We start from the raw sequence: 17,373 nt of genomic DNA on the forward strand, positions 1-17,373 counted from the left end.
TGTGTGTGTGTGTGTGTGTGTATATATATATATGTAAAAGTCAGACACTGATGAGAGAGGCTGTGCATCATCCCTGCAGTGCTGAAAATAAAGTGCTGTTCTTCAAGGCAGACGAAGTCCTGTTTATGTGTTGTTGCGACAACGAGCTAACACAAGCTAAAGGAGCTAATGGTGTTCGGAGGTCCCTTTACTACGGTTCAGGGGTCTGCCAGCTTGGCGTTGTCAACATTTATTTATCTTAATTACACAACGGCATGTCATTTCTGTCCCTACACGGTGTGTGTCTAAAATCCTTCTCTGCTCTCTGTGCTGCGCATGGCGGAGTTCGGCCCTGTTGCACACACGCGCAGACAGACACAGGTGAACACACAAAAGCACTGAAGAACTTGTTCCCTTTCTTGAGAACGAGTTCTTCCCTGCTTGCTGCCATGTTGTTTGTGTATTAAGCACGCGGGGGTGAGGGGTGAGCCCACTCTGAACTACGGGAGCCCAGCGGGGAGCGGCGGTGGTGGATTTTAAAGAGAAACTCGATTTTCATTAAAACTAATCGGCCTAAACTACAAATTCGAATTAATTGATAAAATCGATTTATTGCCTAGCCCTACCAGCGACGGAGAATTCCAGCTCCAATAATATCTTCTTCTTTTGGCGTCATGACTGCCAAAAAGAACCTGGACAGCCGAGCCGTGGCGGCACACAGGTATGGGACGTGTCAGAGGAGAAACGAGCCGTTAACATTACTCTATGTGGCAGGTAACGGTCCACAAACCTCACTGCACTTTAGGGACTGTTCTTTACTTGTCAGAAGAGGAGGGTGGCTGGTTGATTTTTATTTTATTAATTTATTTTATTTTGATCCCCCCTATGTTAATCACTTATTGATGCTGTTTTTGAAGTGTGAATAAGTCAATAAGTAATTTATTCCATTGAAATATCATTGATGTATTACAGAAAAGTGATTTATCTTTTTATAAATGACAAAAGGCACATCTGCCTCATTTTCGTTGTGGTATCCTGATACTGCTCAGACCCGTGATACTTTCACTGGTACCTTTCACTGGTCGTACCATGGGTCCCAATTTTGGTACCGTGACAACACTAATGTGGAGGGGGTTCATCTGCAAAAACTAATGAAAAACTAAACAACGTTATTTGGTATTCGGCCAAGCGTTTAATATTATTCGGCTTCGGCCACAAATTTTCATTTTGGTGCATCCCTGGAATAAATTGACACTCGTCATCCTCCTGGCTTTTCTCTGATTAACAGATGCTTGATGCTGTTCTCCTTTGCCATCTCTGGCAGCGCTTTTCTATTTTACCTTTTTCTCTCTCTCTCTCTCTCTCTCTCTCTCTCTCTCTCTCTCTGTCTCTCCCCTCTCAGGTATTTTCTTCACTTTTCTCACCTTACCACCTCTCCTTTTCCTCCTGGGGGGCTGTTTCAACCAATGGAGCCTCTCATTCTTGTTTTGCGATCGCGTCTGAAGTGAAAACTCACAAGTCAGTCTTCAGACGCTTTGCTTAACTAAAGACTGATGACTTTCTCCCTGATTTTGTGTTTAGATGGGCAGATACAATTTCAGAGTTTAAAAAAACTCCTTACGTTGCAGAACCAATAGTAAATCCGCAGGACGGTCCTTCGGTGGCTCGCTGAACTCTTGTGCTCGTAAACATAGTCCGACTAGAAACACGTGTAGCGGTACAAAATGGCTCAAGTTGCTGTAAGTCCTTCATTTCCACAATCTTGTGGACTGAGCACACGTTTGATAAAACAGAGTTAAATCTCTCGGCATCCATTTTCAAGCTCTCTTTGTGTTTGTTTCCTTGCGGACGAGAAAAGGGGGAGCACACATTTCCGGGAGGGCGTGTCCTTTTCAAAAATGCAAGAGGCGTTGCTTTGTTGCCGGCCGTTTTCGCCGGTGTGTTAAACACGCTTTAGAAAGGAGTGTCCCCAGACTATCAGAAGGTGGAGGGTTCTGATTGTCTGGTGGCGAGACTACTGAGTGACAGGTCGATCAGGAGTAATGAAAACAGGGTAGGCGGATTGTTCTGTGAGCATTGACAGTGGAACAATTTGGAGGTCTAATATAGTTTTTAAGTTGTACATAGATAAATGTCATGCCTGTTTTCTGATATTATTAGGGATGCAACATAGATTAAAATGTCTCAATACCGATGTGGGTGTGTGATGTTATCTGCAAAGATATTACATGTAAGGTGCAATATATTGATTATGCTCGATATATTGCGGCTTGTTCCACGTGGGATGTATGAAATGACAAAGCCAATAGCATTAGACTTGCTTCAGCGTTTTGCTTCTTTTGCCTTCTCCTCTCTCCCTCTCACAGACACAAAAAAAGAAGAACAAAAAAAGACTCACAAACATAATGCGCCAAACACACTCCTCCGCCCATCCAGACCACTCTCACCTGGGCAATACTTTGAGCAGTCAAGGGATGTGCTTTGGATCAGCAGGGCTCCACACCGCAACCATTTAGTTGCATTTTACGACCATGGAGCTCCAGTGCAACTTGCTGATATTAATAATATATAAACTGGAGAGCTGTTAGTTTGTTTCCAGCTCACAGTGAATAAATCCTCACTTTTGATGGTGCCTTGGTTACAGTTTAACTTTCTGCTAATTACTAACAACTAACTATTGACTGTAAGCTTAAAGGTGCTGTATGTAAGAATGTGGCCAAAACGGTTACTGCACTCAAATTCAAAATACTGCCGCGAGTCGTGTCCGCCCCCCTTCCCTTACAGATTCGAGGTTGCTGGACAGCGGCACGCTGGAGACTGATTTGTTTGCCCACGGGTGGCTGCCGTGGCAGGGCCGCGTTGCCACGTCCTTGATCTTCTGTTTTCCAGCGGACCGTTTGAGCAAGTCCGGCTTCTCTGCTGCTTACGCTGAAGTCCACAGCAAAATCATACAGAAACACTTCCGGCCCGAGATGAGCCAGATGCTTCAAAATTAAAGCACTAGTGGCTGTGCTTTTATTTATTTCATTATAACACTTTTTTTTTTACTTAATCATAACAGTACTTAAACTTTATTGTAACAGTACTTTATTTATCCTTGTTATAACAATACTGCATTAAACGTTATTATAATAGCACTTTAACTTTATTAAACCAGTTCACTCACAGAGACAGACTTAGACCATAGACTGTGTAAAATAAGGCTCAAACCTAACAAGAAAATGGAAGCACATCCCATCAGATGTAATATTTAATAAGACTCATTTTTTCACCTCATCATTTTTCTTTGTTAATATTGTGATCAATTTTGCATTGTGGACTCTATTGTGATATTATCATGCCGTGAGTTTTACGTATCATTATTACATCTCCCTTGGTCTTTCTCACCTCTTGGTTGCACATTTTCTCATTTGTGTTTTGTTTTCCTTTCCTCTTTCTTTACTTTCTTTTTTTTTGCCCTTATGTTTCAGCTGGCAGTATGCATGGGGACTCCCATTCTCACTCCATCGTGGATTCACATGGCCTGGGAAAGAAGAGATGATGTGTAAGTTTAATGAAAGAGGCCTTTGCAAAATTCAAAGCTGCTCTCCTTTATTACAGATTTTCTCTGCATATATGACTTTGTGAATGTGAAAAGTTACCTGGGCCCACCAGTGTGAGGACTTCTCTTGTCCAGGTTGACAGTGAAATACAGTTATTCTTGACTGTTGCCTGCTCTATGTCCCTTTCTGCTGTGTTTCTTTACTCAGTGAAAAAATATTTGTGAGAAAACAACACCACTGTCTGACATCGCTGTAAAATTGATCAGCAACATTTTGGCACTGCTCAGGAGCCGTTACTTGTGTTATAGCTGTATGTATACATGGGCACAGTGCTTAACAAGTAAAGTAACCACTTGCTGGACACGTGAAATTTTAAGTCAGCCCCAGCCATGCTCTGGATTCACTGTTGTATCTTAAATGTGTATGTCATGCTCAAGAAAACATGACAGAAAATCTGAAACACTGTCTGCACCACACCTTAAGCCCAGTTCAAATCAAAGATTTGCAATGAGACGAGACTCACAATGGATCATTTTGTAACATTATAAAAACCTGCCGGTTCACCAATGCAACTAGATTAGACAGTGTATCCGCTCTATGCAACAACTATCTAGCTTCTGTTCTGATTTCCACCTTTTCAGGCTTATATTGTGGCTGACTATAATTTGTAGCTTCTTAAAATATGAATTTGGATGTGATAGTGGGATACTGGCAACAGTTGCATTTGTAGTGGTGTTGAAACGGTGAAAAACAGAAACTAAACTAGAAAAGCACTCGGAGAGCGCAGACCTCTGCCAAGCAGCTCGGATTTCCCGCCATTTTATTATTTTATCCACTTCGCTCCAGCCGATCACCACCAAATTTTTATCATCTGTCCCTTGTCCCATTATCAACCTTTCCTGAAGATTTCATCAAAATCTGTTCAGAACTTTTAGAGTTATTTTGCAGACAAACAGACCAACGCTGGCAAAAACATAACCTCCTTGGCGGAGGTAACAAGCATCAGATAGACTTTATTCACAATAAATAAATAACAATTATATGAATAACCACCACCAATTAATCAGTCAACGAGACTATGGGCTCTAGTTTTGCAGACCGGGTGAGGCGGGGGCACAGTGCACCTGCACTTCGCCAACTGGGTGTGGCCAGGCGGATTTTGCAAGCTTGGCACACCGCTCGCACTGGCGCAGCTACTGCTCTCTCCCGCCTCCGTCCCGCCTACCTGCGCAAGTCGGAAAGAGGGAGGAGAGAAGGCGTGGAGTGGGTTTTACACACAATACACTAATCAAATGAGCCCCTCTCCTCGCCCTTAAATGCACCGCGCGAAAGCGTAATGAGAGTTTACTCAATTCACCATGGCAGAAGAGAGCAGCAGCGTCAGACGGCCAGACTTCTCCCAGGAGGAAACTGATGTTTTGGTCCGGGAGGTCCAAGCTCGCAGTGTCCGAATATACGGAACTAGGAGCAGACCTCCACGGGCTGATGATGCAAAGGTAGCCTGGGAGGAGGTCACCACAATTGTAAATCAATGTTGCGTTTCTCACATGCGCACGTGCGCTCTCTCTTTCTCTCTTGCAGTCTCACTCTGTTTCTTTTCTTTTGACTTTTCTAAGATGACAGATGCTGAATATATACTCCCTGTCTGATACTGTGGCTGTTTGTGTTTGGCTGAGAGGGATGTGAACTCATTAGTTTGCAACTGTGTTAATCAAATCAGGTTGGGTTTCCATTACGTGTGCCAAACGGTGCCAATCCCCTTTGATTTTTTTAATTTAATTTTTTTTTAAATTTTACATACTTTATTAATCCCCTAGGGGAAATTCAATTTCAGCAATACACACATGCACAAACTGGACATATACATGCACAAAGTGGAGAGATGTCAGAGTGGGCTGCCCATGACAGGCGCTCTGAGCATTTGGGGGGTTCGGTGCCTTGCTCAAGGGCACCTCGGCAGTGCCCAGGAGGTGAACTGGCACCTCTCCAGCTACCAGTCCACACTCCATATTTTGGTCCTGACGGGGACTTGAACAGACGACCCTCCGGTTCCCAACCCAAGTCCCTATGGACTGAGCTACTGCTGCACACTTGCCAAACTACCAAACTGACTGCACCTCTGGTTGCGCTGCTGGAAACTAGCTCTGCGCGGGGTTCGCCACCCTGCGCCGCACCGGGAATCTAGAGCCCCAAGTGTGTGAGGGGGCATGAGCTCATAAAGTGAGCAGCAGCAGTGACCCACCGTCTGACACTGGCACACAGTGAGGACAGAAACAGAGGGCTCAGCAGGGACGGAGCACCTGCCGCAGCAAGCGAACATGTGGTCATTTTGACTTGATCAGTAGTTTTCACTACAAGCTGATTGGCTGTAGAAACAGGTGACATGTTTTACTCTCTGAACCAGGTGCTGGCGATTTCAAATTCAAATTTATTATAGCCCAAAATCACAAAAAAATGCCTCAATGGGCTGTACATAAAAACACATAAGCAAATTACAAATAACTAAACAAATAAAATATATAGAAACAAGTGAACTGACTATGTAGAACAAAATAAACAAACAAAACAAAATGAAAACAGAGACTCAAACTCAGTCAAAGCACAATGACTGAGTAGTAGTAGATAACCATGATATAGTATGTAAGGACAGAGACTATGTGATGTGTAAAGGCAGATGCAAAAAGGTGTGTTTTGAGTTTACTTTTGAAGGAATCGACTGTGTTGGCTACATGGATTTGAATGGGAAGGCGGTTCCAGAGGAGAGGGGCTCGGTATGAGAAGGCTCTCCCACCTACTGATGATTTATTAATTTGGGGATGGATAGGAGACCTACATTATGGGATCGTGGAGGCCTGATTGATAAACGTGGAGTAAGTAGAGATGATGAGTAAGATGGTGCAAGTCCGTGTAATATTTTAGAAGTTAAAAGTAGAATCTTGAAGTCCAATCTAGTGTGTACAGGGAGCCAGTGTAATGAAATGAGAACAGGGGTGATATGGTCAAATTTTCTGGTTCTGGTTAATATCCTGGCAGCAGTATTCTGAACGAGCTGTAGAATGGGGACCAAGCACAGACCCTTGTGGTACACCATAATTGACCTTTTGCGTTCTGAAGAGCAGTTATTATGAAAAACAAAGTGAGATCTGTCGGTAGGGTAGGATTTGAACCAGGCGAGAGCAGAGCCGGTGAGTCCTATGTAGTTTTCTAGACGGTGAAGTAGAATATGGTGATCAAGTGTATCAAACGCTGCGCTGAGGTCTAGTAGCAGCAGTGAAGCTGTCGGAATCGGAGGTGAGTAGTAAATCATTGACCACTTTTGTCAGTGCGGTTTCTGTACTATGGAATTTTTTGAAACCGGATTGATGAGAGTCGTATAGATTATTGAATGAGAGGTCATCAGTGAGTTGTCGGGCTACTGCTTTTTCTAGGATTTTTGAAAGAAAGGGGAGATTTGTAATTGGTCTGTAATTATTGATTACATCAGGGTCCAGGTTATGTTTCTTGAATAGTGGCTTGATTACACCTGTTTTAAAAGATGCAGGTACGGTTCCAGTGGTAAGAGAGCTATTAATTAAATGTAGTGGTGGGCTAAGAATTGGGGAGAGGTCCTTAATGTACTTAGAGGGAATAGGATCCAGTAGGGAGGTAGTGGAATTGGAGGAGAAAACCAGTTAAGAAAGAGTTTCATCGGAAATTGTCTCAAAGTGGGTGAGTTTGCAAGGTGAAGACAGGTCGTATGAAACCGCCATGTCCTGGGTGGGAGATGGGAGAGAGGATATTGCTTTTCTGATGTTGTTGATTTTAGTGGTGAAAAATTCTATGAAATCAGAAGCGGTATGAGGAATATTGCACATTGGGGATGGTTTACATGTTAATTTAGCTACAGCGTCAAAGTGAAATTTTGAGTTATTTTTATTATTTTGTATAGGTTCAGAAAAGTAAGCTGTTGTAGCGGCACAAAGAGTGTGTTTATATTTACGAAGGCTGTTTAACCATTCAAGCCAAAAATTATTTAGCTTGGTTGATCTCCATTTATGCTCGAGCTTTCTGCATTTTTGCTTCATAAGCCGAGTGTTTTGATTGTACCAGGGGGATGGTTTTAGTCTAATTTTTCTGTTATAGAGAGGGGCGACTGAGTTAAAAGTATCCAGTAATGCAAAATTGAAATTTTACGTGAATTCATTTAGGCAACAGGACTGATCCATGGTGGTGATAGTTGATTTGAGTTTCTCACAAAGTTTATGAACAGTGGATGAGTCGGTGTGTCGGGTAGTATAGATTTAGAGTGGCTAATATGACGTTTAGAGATGAATGTAATTTTAAAGGTGAAGAAATAGTGATCTGAAAGGGCATTTAGATGTGGTGAGATAGCTAGATCTGTGAAAAAGAGGCTGCGTGTAAGGATCAGGTCAAGTGTGTGACCATAGAAGTGAGTGGGTTCATTGATTTGTTGTGTCAAACCAGTAGAATCGATCAGGTCTAGAAAAGCTTTACTGAGTGATTCAGATTTATAATTTATAATTAAAAGATTATCAGGTTGTGTCAGCATGTCACAAAGAAAGGTAGAAAATTCTGATAAAAACTGTGGTTGATATAAAATTGCTATATAAAATGACTGTAGCTTGGAATGCATAACAAGTACTTCAAAGGATGTAAAAACAGCGATGTTTCTTGGATTTAACTGAAGAGAACTAGAGTTATATATAGCAGCAATGCCCCCACCTCTTCTTGATGACGTGACACTTGTAAGCTTGTGTAATTTGGGGGGGATTTGGCCATCTGAGTTGCAAGTGACATTATCAGCAGGCTTGAGTTGAGCTCAGACTGGCCAGTTCACACTGCTGCAACTTTTCTCTGCAATGCAATGTAATGAAATGTTTTGTTTTGTCTCGTTGAGAATCATTGATCTGAACTGGGCTTTACATTGTTATCTCTCCCTCAACTGTGTATCTCACTCGCTGAGCAAATAAGAAGTGACAGTCACTTCCACTTTTGCCTTTAAATGGCTTATCCCTGAAGTGTTTCAGTATGTGAATTGCAATTGTTAATTTTATTATTGTTGCAGTTAATACAGGTCTAGCATTAACTCTTGATTATTGACTATTGTAGTGAGACGGACAGTGTCTCAGTGCATGTTTACAATATAGGCTTGATCTATGCACAAATCCTTTGAAATATAACAGTAACAGAATCAACTTTTAATGAAACTGTACTTGACAGTTGAAAGACCTGTCACATTATTTTTGTGTGAGTGGAACAATTATGTTTTAAGTACTTGAACACAAACCCAATTGCAGAAATGATGATGTGATAGTATTGACTGTCCCTTTGTTTCTCCCACCTTCATGTGTTCAGGCACTTTCATGCAGGAGAAGAAGAGTTTCGAACAGAGTTTAAAGTGCCTCCGTTCCAGGATTGCATCCTCAGTTTCTTGGGTTTCTCAGTTGAAGAGAAGGCCAACATGGAGGAGAGGACTCTTAAACACGGTCAGTGCAGCAGCACACAACGATCTGGCAAAGTGTCTGTGCAGCAGTTGTTTTTTTGTGGTGGCTTTCTGGCAGACAGGCACACTAGTTACAGTGTTCAAACTTCTATTGTACACTTGCACTTTTGTATGCATTTGGTTTATGGAATGAGGTAATAAAAAAATGACACAGCTTTTAAAACACTTTGATACTGAATATTTTTCTTACCGTAGCCCCATGCAGACTATTTCATCATGCCGGGAAATCCCAGTTTCAATTGCTAAACTATGACTGGTCAATAGAGTGCTCCAGGGATGAGGGTTTTTTTTTTTTGTAAGCCAATGTGGAAGTTAACATTGCTCTGGTTCCCTCATGAAAAAGCCTGTTTTCTGAAGAAAATGAGCAGCCTGGTGAGACCATCCTGATGAGGTCAGCTCAACTTTCTGTTTAGCTTTTTGTATCAGTTTGGACTCACTGCTGCTCCAAACATTTAAAGTGGGTGGGAGTACTCACCTTGACCTAGACAAACTTCTCCAGCAAATCAGCTTAACAAAACACCAGAGAACATCTTCTTCATTATCAACAGAGCCGTTTCATAAATCAAGCTTTTGCCAAATCCGAAAAGAAGGAAGAATAGAGAAAACATCTTTTCCTCGAGAATCTCAGTGAGTGTATACTCCTCTTGTTTCTTCGTTGTTACTGACTCTATTTCTGCAATAACTTTACTTATTGCTGTGTTTACTCTACTAATGTTAGAATTAGCACTTGTTTCTTCAGGAGCTGCCATCACTGTTCTTCAAGCGGCAGTCTGCCTTTAATGTCATCAGCTACAATGCAGTCCCTGATTGGCTGAATAAGTTGTCAGCTATGGTACTGATCCCTGATTGGCCCCGATTGGATTTTATTTTCTGGAAAGTGTTATTGGGCAGCACCCAGTGCAGACTGATCGAGAGAGCTAAGTAGGATGTTGAGCTGACATCATCAGGATGGTCATACAAGGCTAGAAAATAAGCTCTGTGGCAAACAAAAGTTTATGATACTTACACATTTTGTTCAGCAAGATAATCTTCACTTATGGAAACCACAATTTTTGAAGCCTAAATGCAATGGCCAGAGGTAAAAAGCTAATGTTGTAATATAATTGAAATACACCACGGTCAGATGATTTAACATCTGTACCACAACAAGGCTGTAAAGCCATGTTTGGCGTGATGATGTTCTGTAGTCTCATTTAGCCACTTGTTAGTGACCACCTTTTTTAATACACATAGAAGCTTCAAAATTTCTCATAGTCTCGAGTAGGGTATTCACTGACATATTTTATGTCCGAGAACAAAATGAGACAAGGGAACCGAATGTGCAAAAATGCTAACTCATTTCTGTATTTAAGACTCATTCTTGGGGCACTCAATTTCTGTTGCGGAGGGGCTTTATTGAATGGTCAATTCTGATTTAGCTAAAGTAAAATTAGTAAATCTGATCCATTTTTGAAAAGGTGTTTGTGTATATAAGTGTATGCACATTTACATATTTTTCCATCATTATCTCTCTGTTTTTCTGTATCTTAGGTGGGAGTTATCTTGAGGTTGGAGATGAGAGGTGTACACACATGGTAGTGGAGGAAAATTCAGTAAAGGAACTGCCGTTTTCTCCCTCCAAGAAACTCTTTGTGGTCAAACAGGAGGTAGGTAGTTTTAAGGAAAGCGTGCAGTTTCAGTGCTGCTTCTTAAGACAAACAAGTTTGACACCTCTGATACTAACTCAAACACTACCATGACATAACATACATAACAACATACTCTAATGTTTTGCAACAGGAAGATACAGATACAAGGGGGGCAAGGGAAAAATAATAGGTCCTTTCAGTTTTTTACTCCTTAACAGAATGCTGTCATCATCTGATCAGGATTCCTTTTAGATTAAACCTCCGTTGATACCGTCTCTGCTCTCCCCCTCTCTGTCTGTGCTGTCAGAGAGAGGGATCAATAATAGATTTCCTCATTCCAGTGGATGAATAATTTGAGTCAGGGTAGAGTGGTGGTTTAGGTGTACTTCAAACCCCACAATCAATATGGCTTTTTCTTTACTCTGCTCGTTATATTGGTTTTCAAAGGGGAGTCTATGTCTGTAGTATCAGAAATCTTTTGTTTCTACGTAGCTCTGTCCAAACCCAACAGTCAGTAAAAGCAGTTTTTCTCTCTTCCGTGGTAGTGGTTCTGGGGAAGCATTCAGATGGACGCTCGAGCTGGAGAGTCCATGTACCTCTATGAGAAGGTGAGTGTGTTATAGGTAATGTTGGTATATGTTATTAATTCAAGCCCAATGTATATACACCTAAAGGATACTGCACACTTACAGTATGAAATGCAAACAACACCAAGACAAACAGTTTAAAGGCAATGGATCAACCTTTTGTTTAATTCTCTTTGTCACTTTTGTCTTTTTTAATAACAAAGCACTTATATTTATGTTGCTCCCATTCTTGTTTCGGTACTTTTCATTTACAGTAGAGTTCTTTCTATCATTTGAAACCAAACCAAGGACCCCTATTCAAACTCTCCAGGAGAGAGATTTCATTCAGTATGTTTACACGCACAGTGAAGTTGAGCTACACTTATAGGTCAACTAAGCCATTTAATTGGACTACTGTCCTTGTCACAGTATACAACAATGGGACGGGAATCGATTTATTGACTGAAGTATGTCAGTCTCTGCTGATAGATGGTGATATGCCCCCTTTCAGCGTGTTAAAATTGGACCTTTTTCTGGTTGACCTATTATGTCGCAGACCAAACAATCTGCAAACAAGTTAACTATAGTTAGCTAGCAGCAAACCTATATTTTAAAATATTTAACTCTATCAGCTGACACAGCATGAACTGTGTCTCCGTGTCCGACCAAAAATGCACGGCTCTGGATGTAGATTTTTCAATTCCTACCAACTTCTTCTATTCCACATTTAATGCTATTTGACTTTCAGGTCAAAGCCTGGGGTAGAAACTGTGGAGCATGCGCAGAGTGCCTTGGCCAGTTTGGGTCTGATTGACTATATACTGTATATGCAGGAGTAAATCGACTCCCAGTTGCAATATCTGGGTGTGTTAGTCTGACTTCAAGATTTGATTTAGTACGATTTCAGTCTGACCAACATGTTTACTTGTATTTTAAAAGTCTGGTTTTAATCCGACTAACACAATAAATCAATTTTCTCTTGTGCCGTGTAAACAGTGAATATCAGGGTTCTATGTGCCCTTTTCACAATTTGAAAGTTAAAATTGTGCATTTAGGAAAGTTAAAATTTTGCCCATCAAACTGTCACTTTGAAAAATTTTCTTTGATATATTCTACTTTATTCTATTTATTTATTAGTTTACTATTTTTTGTTACTTTGTGCAGTTATTGGTGTTTATTTCTGCTGTACTGCTGCAACAACTTATTTCCCTGCAGGGTATCAGTAAAAGTATATCTTATCTAAAACAAATGGAAACTGTGAAAAATGTATTAAACAACCAGCTATCTTGCCATATCAAGATTTAGGATTGTGACCATTTAAACAGAGTGATGTGTCATCCTATAGCACAATCAAAAACACAGATTCAGCTCATTTTTGTTGAGTCGACCCTGCAGCTTCTCTTGTGGCCTTTTTCTTTAGTTGTGATAACAATGAATGCTTGTGTACCTGCTTGATAGTGGGGCAAACTGATGCTAAAGGCCAGCTTATGCTTGAAATGAACTAATTTGTACTGAGTGCCGTTCAATCGTGTCTAAGGCAAAGGTGTTCTTAGCTCTTCAAAGTGTCTACACTTGGAGGGGTGGGGGGTGGGTGGGGGGGGGGCGGGGGCTAAAAGCCTGCCATCATAAAGAAAAGAGACACGATGAATTGTACAAAGATAATGGATAGATAATGTTGCACACTCTTGGACAGGCTTTCCTTAAAGGCATAAATGGCGTTCTACTTGAGAGAGAAGTTCACATCATGCCTACTTTCTCACCTCCTCACACTGCCAGAAAACACGGTAAACCGCCACAGCAAGCTGTGAGATGTAGAGCTGTAGGCGAAAGGCTACCACTGCAGTTTATGCAACCAGCTCACCTCCAATACATTGTTATGGTCAACAGTGCCTTTTTCCAACCCACCCTGTCCTGTGTGAATCAACATGTGCCTGCGTTTCGTTACAACTCGGTTTTGTTATCCCTTCTACTTGGTAAATTGCCAGTGCATCTTTTAGGGGTCTTTCCACAGTTAGTTGCCCTTTTTACACAGAGACGGCGCTATAGGGCCACTAAAAAGTCCCGTCTTTATGCCGCCATGCATTTTTACACAGAACCAAACAACGGCGGCATCATGCTGCTTCAGTGTATAAATTTAGAAAGCTCCCGGACCTCATTGTTTTCCAAATTTGTGGACATTTTCAGCCACCGTTCTTCTTCTTTGAGATAGCTGCTAACTGCTAGTAGCTACTTTTTACATCTCCTGCAGTGGGTCGCACATGTAACACATCATCAAAAGGTTACACTTGGGCTGCCCATGATCCTGCCCTGCCAGGTGTTCTTTATAAGCCCAGTTCAGACCAGTGATTGGTGACGAGACGAAACTATTTTCAAATGTTGCCGAGAGAAGTTGTAGGGGTGTGAACTGGCTGGTCTGAGCACGACTCAAGCCAGCTGATGGTGTCACCTGCAACTCAGCTGGTCAAATCGCTGGTGGCTGGTTTTAGAGTGTAAAGCACATCATCTGTTGGAACAGCCAGTCGTCCCCACTGAGCTCTCTGTTTCCATCCTCAGGGTGGGTTGCGGCTGCTGCTTGCTGGGTGTGCTTATGCCTCTGTCCCTGGGATTGTACCTTTTGTACAGAACAGCAAGGCAGGATAACAGAATGAAGTTCCTGCCTTGAAAAGGCAGTGCAAAAGGGGCTAATGTCACCCAACTCATCTCTTTGGGAACTTTCCTAGTGGGACTCTTTTTCATGTTACCACGCTCTTAAAGCATGTCATTTTGAGGTAGTTGCCATCTGCTTCACAGCACAGTTGAAATCAAGATTTTAGCCAGAACTACAGCATTATACAAACAAGAATCAAGATGTGCACATTATGTATGACACAGTGTGACACTTTGGATGTGCCTGCTTCACTGATTAACAGATAATTGTATTAATTATAAAAGGTTTTTGCTTCAAGCTGTTTTCATTTTTTCCCCACAATTGCAAGACATGCAGCTTGTCTTCATGCTGCTTTCTTTCTTTACTCAGTTTGTATTTTTCTTGTCCTTATCTATATATTTTTAACACACTGTACTTTAGAATGACAGCCCAGCCATGAAGAAGGCAGTGTCCCTCCTGTCCCTCACCACCCCCAACAGTAACCGTAAGCGTCGGCGTCTGAGGGAGACCCTGGCACAGCTTGCCAAGGAGACCGAGATCTCCCCTTTCCCTCCACCACGCAAAAGGCCATCAGCAGAGCACTCCCTGTCCATGGGTTCTCTGCTGGACATCTCTAACACCCCTGAGACATGCAAGGCCTTGGCAGGTAAGAGAAAAATAATGGCTGACTGGAAAACAACTTTGATCCAACCCTAAACCCCTGAAAAGTTACAGCATTTCTGTTATATATTTATGGAAAATACAATACCTGAGGGGATCGTCTCTTCTTTGATTATGGTTGGTTCTTCGTAATAAGAGAACATGAATAAAATGAATCCCTCTTCCTTTCAGAAGACAGAGTAGGGAACAGTTCAGAGAGCAAAGATGCCAATACTGTGACCAGAAATAGGATAAGAAGAACGAAAACCAGGGAAAGGAGAATTAAGACAGACAGGGAAGAGAGGAGGAAAAAGTCCTACCTGGGCACAAAAACCCTTCAACAACCAGAGGAGGAGCAGCAGCAGCCAGGAACTTCTACAGGTCAGGTTTTTACTTGGAGTACTACTGAACTGATACCATATCAGGCCAATTCAAGGCTAATAGAAAGTAGTTATCGAAAGGATCAAAGAACTTTGTGTTGACGATAAATAAGTCATGCATCATTTTTTTCCCAGTTTAAGTGAAAAGATTTCTTTTTTTTTTGGTGAAGCACTGAATTTAACCCAGGCCATGGGCTGCATGGGCTGCAAGTGTTGCATTCAGTGTGCTGAAAATAAAGCACTTTCTGATGAGCTTTCAGACTTTTTTTTTTTTTTTTTTTTTCATATTTAACACAAATAGCAAAAATCATCAGTTCCACATTGACAAATTCACTGTTCTTGTTCGTTGAATCTGACCTTCAGGAAAATTAGGACTGCTAATGATTTAGTGTACAATGCTCTCTTGTGGAAGCTGAAATCTCTCCTCACTGTGTTTTCTTAGCACAGAGTAGTTTGGAAAATATGTTGGAAGTAGGCTCCTCATTTTTAGATCATTGCTTTGACAGGCTGAAATGATGAACTATGTTTGCGTCAGTTTTCAACAGGTGTAGTTCATTTTGTTTATTTAGTAAGGGGCCTTGTCCACCAAAGTAGAGCCCTGCGCGGGACTGTTTTCTTCATCTCACTCCTGCCCGCTCCCACTGAATTTCTGACCATTACCGCCCGCAACCGCAACATGTGTGTTACACTCCTGCCTGCAACAGCAATGTGTATGTCCACTCCCGCAAAACTCTGAGAATTTATGCCCGCACAATAATAGAGATGCACTGATTTTGTGTCTTCACCCGTCCCGCAGGAGAAAACACGTCATTTTATAGGCTATTAATAAAGAGATTCATGGGGTTGTTTGTTTCGTTCCCCTGGCCTGCATGTCTTTTGACGCACTGGTCAAGAATAGCGCTCCTATTTTGTTGTTTTCATTTAGTTTTTAATGAAATAAAAGCTGTTTCATATTCTATTCTCCTCCTCTGTATTTTATTTATTTTTCTACCTTTATATAATCACGCAGTGATTGAGGTTAAGGTCTCTTTTCTAAGAGAGACCTGAATAAGAAACATTAATGAGATAAAGATAAAGCCTATGCTCAATAACACCAGCATCATCACGCCTCTTTAACAAATAGCAACGAGAGTAGGCTGTGAGTGGCTCAAATAACACTAATAAATAACATAAAATTAACAAAGTTAATGAATGAATTTGACAAATGAATCACTTGGCCATAATATTGCTGTGGAGGAGGAGAATGTTGCTGACCGACTGTGGTCCCAATCCCGTGCTTCTCTCTTGCAAGATGCACCCGCAGACACTAAAGGCCCGCTCTGAAGGCACACTGGATGCGGGGATACTGAAGATGAAACGCGGCAGCTTTGAGAGCGCTGGGAAGTAGAGGGCTCAGTGCGCCTTCACACCTTGTTTGAGCTTCTTTTCCACATCATTTGTTAACTCCATCCTGTCGCTATAGGCTACATCCCGATCCTGCAGTGTCCCGACCCAGCGGGACCCAATCCCAATGCAGCCCTCTACACCAAAGCATTTTTGTCTGGGGCCAGCATATTTTTGTAATGTTTTGCAATGGGAGCACTGTGCTACAAACACTTACAGCATGACAAGGCACTGGGTGTGAATTTTGCGCCGAGTGCTGCCGGTTGGGCGTTTTGTCTGTGTGCCAAGAGTTGAAAAATTGTCAACTTTGGGTAAAAACCCTGCGATCATCACTGTCACTTCAGCCGTTCAGTCGCAGTGGAGGAGGGACAAATACCGCAAAGACAGTCAAGTTTAACATGTTCAAGAGCTGAACAACAACAACAATAGAGGAGAAATCTGTTTTAGTTTACTCAGACATCCACAAAATTCAGATGTGTTGTTTTGACCAGGCCCTAATTTCATTAGAACTGCTAAAAACCATTGTGGATTGACACCCGGCAGTGTCTGTCCTTGCTTCAGTGCAGTATTAACTTCTTGCCTTCCTTTCTGCCTGTCTTGTTTCTCCAGAGAGTTCAAAGCCATCTAAGAGTTCCACTCCTGTTCTGTCGAAGCAGTCAGCCAGGTGGCAGGTCTCCAAGGAGTTCTACCAGACTGAGAGCAACTATGTAGACATTTTAAGCACCATCCTACAGGTAGGTGTGAGTCTGTGAGGTGTGTTTGCACAATGTGGACAATTCTAACCCTCCCTCACAGGTCAGCCAGTTGGTTGCCCTCGACAGCAATTGAAGCTAAGCTACAGTCATTAAAGGTGTTTGTGTTTGCATGCTCTCACTTGGCCTGGCTTATCAGTTGATCCCAGCAGGGAGACAGATGGCTGACCAGTGAGGGAGAAAATGACCTGCCTGACCATTTCTCCTTCGTCTCCCTCCTGCCCAAAATCTTTAGCTTTTTTTTAAAGTCTTTCTTAGGCTTCCTCCATTTTGATGTCCTTTTCATTCATTCTTTCTCTACCTGACTCACTCACTCTCTGCCTTAGACATCTATTTTTAATATCTATATGCTTG

General features: G+C 41.9%; 1 protein-coding gene across 6 annotated transcripts in view; it reads left to right on the top strand.

The window, feature by feature from the left end:
- ect2 (epithelial cell transforming 2) overlaps nucleotides 1-17,373 on the top strand; it is a 100,455-nt gene that overhangs the window by 27,959 nt on the left and 55,123 nt on the right. For 3 of the 6 annotated variants that reach the window (XM_049588014.1, XM_049588019.1, XM_049588017.1), the window contains 7 exons: nucleotides 3,450-3,523; nucleotides 8,877-9,007; nucleotides 10,555-10,670; nucleotides 11,198-11,260; nucleotides 14,286-14,511; nucleotides 14,697-14,885; nucleotides 16,877-17,001. In XM_049588014.1, the coding sequence (XP_049443971.1) occupies nucleotides 3,450-3,523; nucleotides 8,877-9,007; nucleotides 10,555-10,670; nucleotides 11,198-11,260; nucleotides 14,286-14,511; nucleotides 14,697-14,885; nucleotides 16,877-17,001 (924 nt within the window). The remainder of the gene's footprint in view (nucleotides 1-3,449; nucleotides 3,524-8,876; nucleotides 9,008-10,554; nucleotides 10,671-11,197; nucleotides 11,261-14,285; nucleotides 14,512-14,696; nucleotides 14,886-16,876; nucleotides 17,002-17,373) is intronic. The other 3 variants (XM_049588018.1, XM_049588020.1, XM_049588016.1) reach the window with 2 other exon arrangements.

This window comes from Epinephelus fuscoguttatus, linkage group LG10 (assembly GCF_011397635.1).
Source record: "Epinephelus fuscoguttatus linkage group LG10, E.fuscoguttatus.final_Chr_v1".
In the NCBI taxonomy this organism is placed as follows: Eukaryota; Metazoa; Chordata; class Actinopteri; order Perciformes; family Serranidae; genus Epinephelus; species Epinephelus fuscoguttatus.